This window comes from Delphinus delphis, chromosome 15 (assembly GCF_949987515.2).
Source record: "Delphinus delphis chromosome 15, mDelDel1.2, whole genome shotgun sequence".
Classification (NCBI taxonomy): Eukaryota; Metazoa; Chordata; class Mammalia; order Artiodactyla; family Delphinidae; genus Delphinus; species Delphinus delphis.
In genome coordinates, this window is record NC_082697.1 from 83,285,229 (window position 1) to 83,300,052 (window position 14,824).

General features: G+C 46.1%; 1 protein-coding gene across 2 annotated transcripts in view; it reads right to left on the reverse strand.

Moving 5' to 3' along the window:
- CYTH3 (cytohesin 3) overlaps nucleotides 1–12,805 on the reverse strand; it is an 89,852-nt gene extending 77,047 nt beyond the window's left edge. For both annotated transcript variants that reach the window (XM_060032484.1, XM_060032483.1), the window contains exon 1: nucleotides 12,637–12,805. In XM_060032484.1, the coding sequence (XP_059888467.1) occupies nucleotides 12,637–12,682 (46 nt within the window). In that variant the 5' untranslated portion in view covers nucleotides 12,683–12,805. The remainder of the gene's footprint in view (nucleotides 1–12,636) is intronic.
- Nucleotides 12,806–14,824: the final 2,019 nt, after the last annotated feature.

Here is a 14,824-nt window from a genome sequence, read left to right on the forward strand (position 1 = left end):
TTGACTGCTAAAACCAAGTTAAAACCGCCCGAGCCAAGCTCACGTTGACTAGAGAGCTTCCAGACGTAGGGAGACAGCTGGGGCCAGCGACCAGTCACCGAGTGGGGCTGAAGGTGTGCCCCCGACTCCGTACTGCTGGGCAGGCCTGCACCACATTTCCAGGTGCAGACTTTTCTCTCAAGAGTGCAATTCTTTTTACCCTACCTCGAATTTTCACAGGTCAAAGAGAAAAGGGAGATAAGATTTCAAATGCAGAAGAAGCCAGAAGACTTCTGGAAGTCTTTGTCATCTCTACACGCGGGAGGGTCTGCTCTTTGTCAGGATCATAACACTGGACAGGAAGACATGAGAAAAGAAAGGCTTCAGACGCCCCTGCCCCTCTGCTGGAGGAGAAAACGATGGAGGCCGCCCGAAGGTACCAGGGACTTAAATCCTAAAGCCAAATGTCTAAGTACTGATAGCAGCAGAGCCCAGGGGGAATATCTCGGCTTATGTTCTTTCCCGGTTAAAAAAATAATCATGTTCTGCACGTCCAAACTGCTGGGCATCTGTGAGGCAGAACCACCACGAGGGCTGCCGGAGGACGTGCGACACGCGCTCCGGACTCCTCTTGTGAGCGAGATTCTTAACACCTAAAGACCAGTCTGACCCACAGGAAGGAGGGAAGAAGGCATGTGATGTTCTTTTGTCAAAATAAAAACATCATAGTAACCGTCTGACCAGCACACAGCTTACCCATTATTTTAAATGAAAAGGCTAAGCTTTAGAAACATGTGACTTTGGGGAATTTACAGCAGATACTCTGTGATTCCTGGGGAAACGCAATGCTTCAGAAGAACAATTATCTAGCGTTAAGATTCTTGTTACACAGGCAATGAAAGGCGTCATTTTATCCTCAAGATGGTTCTCGCTCTCATGAGGGCATCACGTACTGAATCAAAGTCTGCAGTCACTTGTCCTCCCACACTCGGGAAATACAGCCTCATCGTGTGAACAGGCCAAACATTTAAAAGTCACTGAAATCCTCCCATTTTCCCATACTCTAATACAAACAAAAATGAATTCATTTGCCTGTCTCAATTCAAAAAAATTTTAATCTAATTACTGAAACTTGGAAAAGGACATGCTTAATCATTTTATTTCCTCTCCGAAAAGAGCTAAAAGGAAGTCCTGTCTTCTAACAGAATATTAAATGGCCAACGCCTGCCACTTCCGATTACTGCATTTTCTAAAATATTTCTGTGTTAAAATAAATGTAGTCATGGACCTCCCTGGTGGCTCAGTGGTTAAGAATCCACCTGCCAACGCAGGGGACACGGGTTCAAGCCCTGGTCCAGGAAGATCCCACATGCTGTGGAGCAACTAAGCCCATGAGCCACAACTACTGAGCCCATGTGCCACAGCTACTGAAGCCCAAGAGCTCTAGGGCCCAAGTGCCACAACTACTGAGCCTGTGTGCTGCAACTACTGAAGCCCGCGTGCCTAGAGCCCGTGCTCTGCAACGAGAAGCCACTGCAATGAGAAGCCCACGCACCGCAACGAAGAGTAGCCCCCGCTCACCGCAACTAGAGAAACCCCGGGTGCAGCAATGAAGACTGAATGCAGCAAAAATAAATATATAAATAAATAAATTTTTAAAAATGATAAGAAATAAAGAAATGTCATAAGGATGTGCCAAATGAAACTGTTAATGGATTTACAAGCATGTGAAAATATATTTTGCTTTATTCAAAGTAGCAGAAAGTGTTCATCTCAAAAAGAAAGTGTAACCTAGCTCCGTTCTTAAAGGGATAAATATATACACCCAGTGAACACGTGTGGCAGAAAGAAGAGGTTTCCTCTTGGCCCTCAATGGCCAAGATGAGATTCTTATTCTTAATAAATAAGAGAATGAAACCTGCCTACCGCTCCAGCCAGTATCAGACAACCCCGCAGCCCTGGAACAAGACAGGTGTATCTACAGTCACATTGGACAGGACACGTGGAGACGTGGGGGCGGGGGGGGGGGCTCCCCAGTGGGTGAAGCCCAGCAACTCCACCAAGGGTCCAGCAGATCATCCTCAGCGTGGGGGCCTGGAACTGGACGGACTTCAGGGATATCGTGAATGTAAGTTGGCTACCCACCCAGGCCCAACAAAGGCCATCATAAGGAGAGGAACTGTTTCTTCCCTGTGTATTTTTCCAAGAAGGAAGATACCCTTCCAAGAAGTCGCCCTGCTAACTGCCCTTCACAGCTCATTGGCCAGATTTAGCTTACACAGTCAATAAAGGAAAACGGGATTACCTTACCTGGTTTAGACCATTTAAGATTCACTTCCTCGTGGTGATAAGGTCGCTTCACAATGGACAGATTATCTGCACAAATAGGGTTGTCAAGCAAGGAAGGGAGGGAGGATGGATTTGTGATGGGAAGCACAATGGCAGCTACAGACTCGAATTCAGCCCTACCAAAGGCCAGCCTGCATGGCGGTGGGCAACAGAGAAACAAACCAGCTGACCGACCCTTCCCCTGCCGCCCCAAAATATCTAGATCCCGTTTTATGGTTTAAAATCAAGGGTTGTTATTTAAAAGTTACATTTTATAGAAAGGGAAACTTTTTTTTAAGATTTTAAAAAGTCTATCAGCCACCCCAGCACTAAATTAACTATAGAAATAGCTAAATAGTGACTGTTTTAATGAAGCCTCATATTATCAAACTGTGGTTTTAAAGAACCTCCAGAATGTAAAATAAATGCAACCCAGATGTTCATGAAAAAAATGAAAACAAGATTGTTTTTACTTCATAGCAACCAAATAGGTCAACCCATTTCCTCCTTCAGAGAATTCTCAGAGGACCACAAAACTCTACTAGAAGAGCATGTGTTTCATATGTATCTGTCCAAAGAAAAGGAAACTCTGCTGTCCAAGATAAACGGAGAATATTATATGTTCCCATGAAAGTGAATTAGAAAATTGCAGTGAGGCTGTGTCTACATGTTGCCAAACATCTGGATGAAAACCGAAAAAAAAAATTCACTAATTAGCTAGATATTGGGAAATACTTTTCAATCATCATTAAAATGTCTGGTTTTATAGCAAACTGCCATTTTTATTTATTAATTACAGGAATAAGTTGTTCCAAAGAAGAGTACAGTGATTAAAAATAGCCCTGCTGCAAGTTTAAGATAGGAACTTACTTTCCCCTATTTGCACAGTGCGCCTGGTGACATCAAGTCAGCAGAAAGAGTAAATCTGCTCTATCAAAGTAAATCACAAAATAGCCTTAACCAACTAAATTGACTCAGGTGAGTCTTTTCTAATATTTACGGAATACTGAAAGATATTTACCCAAAATAAACGCTTGCTGAGTTGTCGCAGTCACGTTATAAAACACTATGGGATCTCACGTCTATTCTATCATGTCTACTGGGGGGCTGACATTAACTATAAAAAGTTTATGTTTGATTAACTTCAATATCAGGATGGAGAGTCATGTATTTTCTACTCTCATTTAAATGATTTACTATTTTCCCACAAATTCAAAATATTTAATATGCTTTATGCAGCTTTTAGTATACTTTGGTAAAACCTATTTTTTCATTTCATTTCACTTCAGAAGTTTCAATAATCCTCTACTACAAATTGATAAACCTGCTTCCCGAAGGACGTGCCAATAACCTTTAAAAAATAGTTTCTCTCTCCCAAAGTTATTTACACTAAGAGTGTGACGTGCAAACAGCATTACTATTCTAACTCACCTGATGAATTACTGTCGGTCCTCTATCAGAAGGACTTACTTGAGAAACGCTTAGTTGCAAAACAAACCCACATTTCCCTCCCTAAGCTCCCCGCCACTCACCACGCCCCACGCTTTCCCTCTATTCTCACCACACAGCAAAACTTTACCCTTTCTTGGTCTCCTTTTCTGGGTTGTCTTCAGTCCTGGAATTTTTCTCCTCTCTCTCAACTCTCTCCCCTAAGTGATCTCTCACCCATTCCCATAAATTAGAAGAATTTAAATCTTCCCAATGTTTATCTCCTATCCAGACCATTCTTCTAAGCAGCAGACCACATAGCTAAGCATCTTCCTACCATCTCTACCAGGACATCTCACAAAGAAGTCCGATTTTAAACACCAAAACTGAATTCCTAAGATTCTGTTTCCAGTAAAAGCTGACCAGCTTGTTGCAGACAACCCTTCTGCCAAGAACAACTAAAAAGGCTGAGCAAATTATAAGAAACAACTGTTTGAAGGTATCAGAGAGCTACCAATGCAGTGAGAACCTAGGAGGCCAGGATCCCAGACAGAAGGTGCAGAGAGATGAGCCCAATCATCTGAGCCACTTTTCTCCTCGAGACATTCGCCAATTCACAGCAGAAAGTCAAAGGCCAAGAAGCTAAGCAGAGACAAGTAGTTGAGAATAGAATATGAGGTCAACAGAATCTCCAGCAGTCTGATGGGACTGGGGGGACAAAATTAGAATTCAGGGGCTGCCAAGTAGAAGAGGCCCTGGTAAACACCCCGAGCTTTCAGCTGGGACCACCAAAGCGCTATACCCTGGAAGAAGGGGAAACCAGAGGGAGACCAACCCTCACAGTGTTAAAGTGATTACTTCCCCACCCTAACTGCCTGCCAGGAGCCTCTCTTGAAGAAGATAGTCTCAAACTACCTCTATAGTTTTTCATGCACATCGTCTAGAATTTAATTAAAGCTTAACAGGCAATCTGGAATCAAGATCACAGACTGAAAACCAAGGGTAAAATAGACAACAGAATATATTCACGGATGTCCAAATATTGACGTTATCAGACACCAATAACTAATAAAGAAATTCACTGGACAAGACGAAAAATTTTAACAGAAAATTGGAATCTAACAAAAGAATCAAGAACACTGAAAAAAGCAATAACTGAAATTAAGAACTCAACAGATGGGCTTCCCTGGTGGCGCAGTGGTTGAGAGTCCGCCTGCCGATGCAGGGGACACGGGTTCGTGCCCCGGTCCGGGAAGATCCCACGTGCTGCGGAGCGGCTGGGCCCGTGAGCCATGGCCGCTGAGCCTGCGCGTCCGGAGCCTGTGCTCCGCAACGGGAGAGGCCACAACAGTGAGAGAGAGGTCCGCGTACCGAAAAAAAAAAAAAAAGTGAGGACAAAATAATGACATCTTCAACAAAAAAACAAATGAGCCCTCCAAATGGTTTTCTCTCAAGACTCCCCTTCTCCTGAAGCAGCAGCACCCACAGTCACGTGAGCCAGAAACCTAGGAGTCATCTCTGATTCCTGCAGTTCCTTCGCCTTTAACCTCCCAGCTGTCAATACGCCCATCTGATCCTCCAAAATACATCTAGCAGAGCAATGCAAATTATAACAGTGCATCATTTCTCACCCAGGAGACAGGCGAACACTTAGAAGTCTGACAAATGCCAAGAGCTGATGACGACGCTGATAATACACCTGGTGAGAAACCAACCTGCCAGCATCTGGTTAAACAGAGAGCACACCTACAACCCACAACTGCGATTCTAGAGAGATACTCAAGAGAAACTTTCACAGCTTGTAAACGGAGAGGAGCCGTGGTATTCTTTGCAACAATGTAAAATCAACAGAACAGTCCAAGGCAGGACAAGAAAAATAAAACGTTATGGGGGTTAAAAGAAACAAACAGGGTCTCTACATAATAATACGGATAACCTCAAACACAAGCTGCAGAACATTACACAGAGTATGATGCCATTTTTTGATAATTTTTTAAACAAACCAAAAAGAGATCCATATATTGCTTACCGACACACACACATACACATTCCAGTATGAAAACTATTCCAGAGGGCCCACATCACATTCATCATGGTTGCCTTTAGGAAATACAAAAGACAGGAAGGGGAAGAGGACCAGAAGCGCTCGACAGGAGCGAGCCCCACTTTACTCAGTACTTATTGACAAGTATTCACTGAAGGCCTATTCCACACGACGTCTCAGGTCTTGGAGAGACAGCAGTGGTTAAAAGCAGACGCTATTCCTTCTTTCACAGAACTTACACTCTAAGAGAGGAGAGACGAAGGATGAACAGGTGTGCAGCAGATGAGGAGTGCTAAGAGCGAAGAGGAAAAATGAGGCTGGGAAGGGGGACAGCGGGGTGCTACTTGAGACAGGCTGGTGGACGAAGGCCTCTGTGGCAGGGAGACGTGCGAGCAGAAACCCGAAGGGACCAAGCAAGCACATACGCAGATACCTAAGGGGAAATCACCGTGGGCAGAGTAAGTGCCAAGGCACGGAGTCAGGGCAGCGCTTGGCAAGTTCACGGAACCAGCGTGGTGACAAAAGTGAGGGCAACTATCAGAGACCACAGGGGACCAGAGCAGGGGCAAGGACAGCCCCAAGGCGAGAACTTTTTTTTATGTTTTTAAAGGTTATCAGAAGAGCGTGTGAGAGCCCAAGTGTGGGCCACACAGCTGAGAACGTCTGCTGTCGGGCCTTCTTACAGGAAAAGTGTGTAGGCCCCTGGCCTAGAGCACAGGGACCCGACACTGCAGGCAGCAGGGGACTCTGAGTGCGCCAAGGACGGTGCCGACTTGGAGAGGAGTGACACGACCTCTGCTTTAGAGAGACAGCTCTGGCTGCTGTGTGGACAAGGGCGGCGGCAAGGAGAACGGTGGACGGCTAAGGCAAAGGAAGTGGAAGACCGCACCAGAATCTGGGCCTGAGCGATGGGAAGAACGGTGCTGCCAGGTGCTAGGATGGAGACACTTACCTGAGATGCTTTAATTAGTTTTTGTAAAGACCTTAAACGATGGGACAGAACATTAACAGCTACATGGATTCTGAGTCATGGGAACGTGTTTGTTTCATTGCTTTCTGTACTTTTCCGTGAGTTTTTATATAGGTTTGTCCTACACCGATCTTTCCCTTCACTTTTGCCACCCCCCACAATCCACCTCGCCCCTGTAACTCCCACCCGAACCCCTCCTCACTGGCGCCTATCCCCAAGTCCTCTCTGCCCCTCCTCCACTCTGTTCGCCACTCGGTAGCCGAGGACACTCTCCTTACAGGGCAGGGTGTCCGATGCTTGAGAACGTGGCCTCTGAAGCCAGGACGCCTGGGTTCAAAGCTCGGCTCCACCACTTACTAGCTGTAAGTTACTTGGCTTCCCTGTGCCTCAGTTGTCCACTGTCATCCGTAAATGGTGCTCATGTTAAGTACCTAACAGGGTTATTGCGAAAAGTAAATAGATCCATAAAGCAGGCGCGGCAGAACTGGACACAGAGACCATTGTGTAAACATTAGCTACAATTACTTAAACATAAATCAAATGTCATCCCGCAGTTTAAAACCCTTCATTGGCTTCACGCACTTAATAAAATGTAAATTCCTTACCTACTCAAACTGCCTGAAGCGTCCCAGTTCACTGCTGGCTCAGACCACACACGGCAGCTTTCAGCCCTCTGGAGGCGCTCTGCTTCCCCAAGCCCCGGGCCCAGCCTCTGCCTGGTCCTCGACCCCTTTAGGTCACACCTGAAAGAGTCTTCCCTCCAAGAGGCCTCCCCTGGCTACGGGCCCTACCTACCCCTCCCACCACAGGCCCCCAACTCTCCCCTCAACCCCTTGTTGATTTCCTTTCACACATCAGCATAATTTGCAAAGACTTTATACATCTGTTTACATTTTTCTTCAGTCTCCCGTCTAAACAAAAGCTCCAGGAACGCAGGAAATTCATCTGCTTTATTCACTGTATTCACCCTTCCGCCAAGCACAGGACCTGGCATTTGGTCGGGATGCTATCAATATTTGTTGAATAAATAAATGTTCCAGAAAACAATACGCTCTAAGCATACCCTAAAAGCACCTATCATGTCACTTTTTAAACATTCAAAAGAAAGCAGTTAATTTCCTATGCAGACTGAAAAAATAAGTTATTTATTTTATAACTTTCTACAGGTTACATTGATTTTTTTAATATACAAAAACTCCAAAAATATCGAATCACTTTGTTGTACACCTAAAACATAACATTGTAAATCAACTATAATTCAATTTTTAAAATTCTCTCAAAAAGGGTGTTTTCATACTATTTTTCTGTGAAACTGGTTACCAGTTTGGCAAACAGTGGAGATGGACAAGCTTTTCTGAATTGCAAAATATAAAAAGGCATAGAGCGAAGTTTCCAGGGCACTGACGTTCCCCATCTGCTTGGTTCCCATCACCCTCCCCAACAGGTAACCATTGTTATCAGTTCCTTGCTTAGCCTTCCAGAGAATTTTCATGCATATGTAACCACTTCCTTTTTTTTCTTTTTAACAGAAATGGTAACAAACAGTGCACATTTGCCTATACTTTGCTTCTGTAACTTAGTAAAATATTTTGGAAACCTCTGCCTATGGGTTCATAAGGAGCCTCCTCATTCCTTTCTACAGCCTCACGACTTCAATCGCCATGCGGGTACACAACGTGCAGTGAACACTCGGGTTATTCTCCATCTTTTACTATTACAAACAAGGCAGTGAATACTCTTGTACCTACGGTATCTCAGGCATGTAAAAATATACCTACACGTTAAATTCCTAGAACTGGTATTGCGTCAAAGAATGTACATGCCTGTAATTTTAAAAGCTGCTGCCCAGGGCACCTGTATCTATCGGGGTCCAACCAAAGAAACAGAAGGCCCTCAAGGAGTTGAAGTAGAGGGAATTTAAAACAAGGAATTGGTTACACATACAATAGAAAAGCTGAGAATCATACAGGAAATGGTAAGACAATGCAGCGATTAGCAAGAGGAACAAGCTGCTACCACCTCTAAACTGGAGGGTCACAGGCAGGAGGTCCTTCCAAAGCTCGGGGGCTCGGTCAACAGGCAGGAGCTGGAGCCAAAAGGAGACCGACCGCCAGACACAAGGCTGAAGGCAGAATGCGAGCAAAGACGATAACCTGGCCTCTCCCTTCCTCCTGCCATCCAATCACCCACTAGCGGCTCCCACTGGCCACACCTAGCCCCGAGCCAGCCGACCCAGGCTCTGGGAAATGTCCCTCTGCAGGCGAAGGGCAAGCAATGGATCCAAGCCAGCCAAGCACAGGCTGGCGCAGCCTCCTTACGAGTGGTAACTAATTTACACTCCCATCGCCCACAGATGGTTTCAAATGTAGGGGTTATCGCTTGCCTGACAGGCAAAATCTGGGATCTCAGCCTGGCCTTAATTTATATTAACTTTTATTGGGTGAGGTGGAGCAGCTTCTCAGGTGGAGCAGCTTCTCACGTGAAGCACAGGCTTACGTCTCAGCTATGCTGATGGGGTAAGGGGGGCGGGGTGCAGGAGGGAGGGGAAATCAGTAAAGTTATTCACCTCATCTGCCACAGATGGTCCGTTCAGGAAGTTCAATCACACAGACTCCCAAACTGAGCATTAGGATGGTGGCAATGAACCGAACTAGCCAGTCACCTTCCAAGTAGAGACATATCTCAAGAACTGTTCTAGAAAAACTGAAAGGCAACAAGGCCCCAAAGGAATGAAAGATACCTTAACTACACTCAGCACACATTATAAATAAGTGTGTTCTTGTAATCTAGTGCCCCCCATGTGTTCCTCCTTAGAACTGCCTTCCAGCCATTCCTACCACCACCCTCTCTCCTTATCCTACAGTTAAAGAACAAACAGTAATACCCTGGACAAACACTTAAAAGTATCAAAACAGCAAGCAGGAATCATTTTTGGAAGTCTTCTAACCGGACCAACACATCAGCAAAAAGATATTTTAATTCTTTTGCCCCTGGCATAACTATGTTTGAATAGATTATTTACCCTCTCTGGTAAACAAGCTGAAACTGACCTCCCCATATACAGTTCAAAGTTCTGTACTACACTCTAAAAATATACCCAAAAAAGTTATGTCTTGCAAATGACTGGCAAGCGAAACTATTCTTTCGAAGGGCTGAACTTTATTTTTAAAACCATGAATTTTAAAGCCAAGCATTTTTAGAAACCTAAATGGTGATAAAAACTAATGCACCAGAAGGAAGTATGTTAACTTCAAAACCTCCATCAATCAAAAGTTAAACATAAGCACACCGAATGTATATGACAAGCACTATGACTCGTCTTTCAAAACTCTTAAGATTTCCATCTATTCAAAAACACACTTGCTCTAAGAATGCCAAACATTTTAAAGTGTCTTCCATGAGGCAAGGAAGAAAGAATTTAATAAACCATATCAATAAAGCTTAATAAGGCAGGGACATTTTAGTAAATAATCAATAAATATCTGTTCATTGTTGACTGTTCCAGTGAAGTGAGTTAAATGATATTTTAAAAACAATCATATCCTTTTTCCCACTGCAGGGTAATTTTTTTTTTTGAAGAGATGATTTTATATAATTTCAAACATTCAGAAAAGTTCCAAGAATTGTACAAATACCAATATACCCTTGACCCAGATACACCAAGTATTTACGTTTTGCCCTATATGTTTATCCTTCTGTCTCTATTTTTTTCATGTGTGTGAACTTTTTTTTCTGAACCACTTGAGAGTAAGCTGAGGCACTATACTTCCTTATACCTTAATAATTCAGTGTGTATTTCCTAAGAAAAGGAATATTTTCTCTATTTTTATTATCAAAACCCAGAAATTTAATACTGATACAGTACCATTATCTGATCTATTGCCTATTCAAATTTTATCAATTGTCTTACTAGGGTAAATTTTTTAAGTTTTTTTTTTTCCAAATTTGAAAGTAATATACATCATTCCAGAAACTTGGAAAATATAAAAACCAAGAAAATAAAACATCCATAATATCAGCAGTTTTTACATTGTTTAGACCATAATATATAAAACTGCTTATTTTTAATGGTTGGAAAATATTTCCTCCAGTAAACTCCCCATAATTTACCTCACCAGTCTCCTATTAGGCACTGTCGTTTCCAATTTTCTATTATAAATAACGTTAATGCACAGCTCCTGTGCGTGATTTTTCTTTTTTTAAATCTCAGGATTGTATTCCCAGATGAGCTATATTAGCCCAAAGAAAGTCTTGATACTTTGGAGATGTAATACTGTCCTTCGCTATAATATTCAAGATCTATACTGGCTTCCTTTTTTCATCTTTATACCTGCTTTTACCTTCAAGTTTTCTACATTCCTTAACGGACAGAGTCCAAAACTCCTTCAAATGAAATCGCCAAGCCAGCCAGCTGCCTGGACTCGAATGTCAAACGTTTAAATATTACAGTTGTTTGTCTTTGTTTTCTAAAAAGGAGACACTTGTCTGCCGGTGCTATTACCCCGATTTTGACAGGCAGGAAGCACCGCGTCCACGGAGAATCCATCACTTACATTCTTCAGACAGCAGCCTGGCTGGAGGAGGGTGTGCACCTGGGCTCCTCCTTTCCACAGAACTTTCCGTCAAAACAACACACCCACTCAGTGCCACAGTGCTACCCCCAGCTTCAACTATGAAAACTGAACTCGACAAACGCCAGGATTCGGGCGAACTTACCCCCATCCCAGCCCCACCGCTTCTTGGGGCGCAAACATTTCCCCCGGAGCAGCACTTAAATGCTAGAAGGTACCTTGATTAACCACTTCATCCTGAAGCTTTCAACACTGCTGATTCTTACAGGCAGCTGCTCCGCAGCCTGTAATTAAGATTTTTTTTTTCCAAAATGCTCCCTTATTACAAGGGATTCTGATGATTCCGTCTGTCAGCATAAAGGAGATCTTTAGCAAAAACAGAGAGAGATCCTTAACTTTGGGTGTTCCTGTAAAACAGGGGTATTAACCCTTTGCTTCCCAAGCCAACGACCCCACTCCATCCACAGACACTACAGAGACACGTTATTCGCTTTTAAAGGCGTAATTCGCATCATGACACAACGGTAATCTGTATTCCACTAAATAATTTACAACAAACGCGAATCTTCTAGCAAGAGGTGACCGAGCGTCAGAGGGACAGCTTGGTTTTCTGGTCTCACCTCCGGGCGGGCTGCAGCTCCTGACTCCGACCCCTCGGCTCCTCTGACTTTTTTTAAATTTATTTTTGGCTCACTCCGTAACGTTCCCCTATTTCATAAAATGCGTGCGCTCTAGCTGCCCCCTCCTCATTTAACGATCCCACTGACCACTTCTGACCTAAAGCCAAGAAAACTGTCACGACGTTCAACCCTCTCCCCGCAGCCGCCCTTCTTGGACCCAGAGGATCCGCAATTCAAAACTTTGCCATCCCGGTTTCCCGTGGACTCCCCGCTTCCCACCACCTGAGAGAAGACGCGGGGAGGGTCGTCACCAACGGTTGGGCTCCGGAGGGCGTGAGAGCAGAGAAGGTCGCCCCCAAGGTCCCCCGCCTGCGGAGAGCGACCCCCGAACCCCGACCCGAGCCTCCGGGAGGCCCCGGCCGGCGGGCAGCCCCAGCCTCGTCCCAGACCCTCGCCCGGGCTCCGCGACGACCCCGCCTCGGGGCCCCCGGACCCCCGCCTCGGGCCCCGGGCCCGGCGCGCGCCGCGGGCCTCGGCGGTCGGCAGCCGGCACTGGCGCTGCCCAGACCCGGTCTTCTCAGGCGGACCTGCACCACCAACCCCCGACCCGGGACCGGCAGTCCCCGCTCCGGTCCGGCGCGTCCGCGACCCCCGCCCCAGGCCGCCAGCCGCGCCGGCCACACCTCCGACACTCACCGCCGCCGCCCTCGCCGCCGCCGCCGCCGCCGCCGTCTTCGTCCATCTTGAGGCCGCTCCCGCAGCCGGCGAGCCCGGGGCCAGCGGGCGAGGGGCCGCGGGTGCGGAGCGTGCCGGCGGCCGTGCAGCTCCAGCAGCGCGCGGACCCGGTCGCTGCCCGGGCCTCCTCCCGCGGGGCGGGGCGCTCGCCGCTCGGCGCCGCCGTCACGTGGCGCGCAGGCCCCGCCCCCGGCTGCGATGGGCGTGGCCCGAGGCCGCGCGGCCCCGCCTGCGGGAACCCGCCCGGACCCCTCGTGAACGCGCTCGGCCCCGCCCGGAGCCCCGCGAGGGTGAGAGGGGACCCTCCGGGGGCGAAGCGGGCGTGCACACCCGGCCCCGCCCCGCCTTCGAGCAGCCTTGGGACGGACGTGGGGTCCGGGGCAGGCGAATGCCGAGTCTACAAAACACGGCGGCGGGAGGTCCTCCTCGCACGTGCACCCAGGGAAAAAAGACCAAGAAACGTATTTAAAAGTCAAGCCTTCGCCCTTCGGCCCGAGAAATTTTACAGTAATTCCAGCCTTCCCGCTTTCTGGTGTAGAATGGAGGCTCTCCTTTCCTGGAGATGAGTGCACTTCGACAAAGTGTAAAGCTTGTAAATAAACGTTATCATGAGGTTGGAACCGAATCCCCAGCCGGCACACCTGGGGCTCACCCTCAGAGGGCTTTGTAGGGTTGGCCCGTCTGGCCCCAGTCGCTCCTGCGCTTTCTCTCCCGTCTCTCTTGGAAAGCTGCCAGCTGCCCTGGATTTATGATGCAGAAGGAGCTCTGAATTCAATTTCCCGTGGGCACAGCCGGGGTCCTCAGCACAGGCCCCCTGGGCAGAAGGCCTCAGCCAGCCCCTGACCCGTATCTTCCCCGGATCTCCTTTTCCACTCCACATCTTGCTTCCAGTAACTCCTCCTGAACCATTGAATGGGGCCCCTCCCAAGCTTTTCTGTTCAATTTGCTGGAACTAAATTGCATTAAAGAAAAGGAAACATTGTAATGGAGGAGATAATTCATCTCTAATATAATTTTCCAGCAAGTGTTTTATATTTACAAATGGCCCATTGAGTTGAAAGAACTTTCTGCTGTCATTTATCAAAATGGACATTTTTCACTTTTTTGTTCAAGGTTGTGGGATGATTCCAAAGAGTGCAACCTCCTAATAATCTCAAAAATTAAACACCCAGCATTCTGGCGCTGCTCAAGCCTCCCGGCACACTTCTGGGTGAGATAAGACCTGTGGCAGCTTATGTGACAAATATACAACAGAAAAGGGGTCTAGGCATCAGGAGATGTAGGTTTGCATCCCAGCCCACAGACTTGGCTTCCTGGTCTTGTTCCTGTTGGCTTGGTTATCTTGGAGATAACAGCGTAGTTACTGAGAAAAATGACAGCATACTTTGAACTTGATAATGTGACATGTGGAGCTTTGAACTCAGTGATACTATCAATTTTAAGTGCTTTTAAATGTCAACTCCTAATTCTTTAGGTTTCTTAGAGTGAGATCCATAGATGCTTCTCTCAAAGTTTGAGTCTGAAAATTGCTTCTCTGATCTCCACCCAAGCTCATTTCCATCAGAATCAGCCATAGCCCAGTTATTTGTAAGCAGGGTATTATATTATCCCCACAGCTTAGCCAGGGCCTCCATTTCGACAAAGCCTGCAGAAATGTTGGGAGAATAAAGGCTCAGATTATAAGCCTTTATTTCTGCACTTGAGTGGCGTAATTGGAAGACTTAAAAACCTTCAGTATGCGAAGGAATTAATATCTAATAGAAAAATTAGATTTTTGGGAAAAGAGCTGCTTTCCAGTACCTCATAAATGCCACCAAGATAGCAGGTATCTAATCTGCTCACGTGCAGGTTGGCCCTACATAGGAACATTAAGTATCCTAATTATCCACTAAGATAGGCACTCACTTTATGCCCATCTGTGTTACTCGGATGTTGAAAGCTTTATAAGTGAATCTGTAAGGAAAATAATTCATGCAGCAGACACCACTCCAAGTGTTAAACCCAAAACCTTGTTGCAATCATTCCATCAGACAATACATATTTAGGGACCTGCTGTGTTTCAAGCACTGTCCCAGGTGCTGGGAATACGATGATGAAAAAGATAGATTCAGTTCCTGTCCTCAAGGGACATATGGCCTAGAAGGAATAC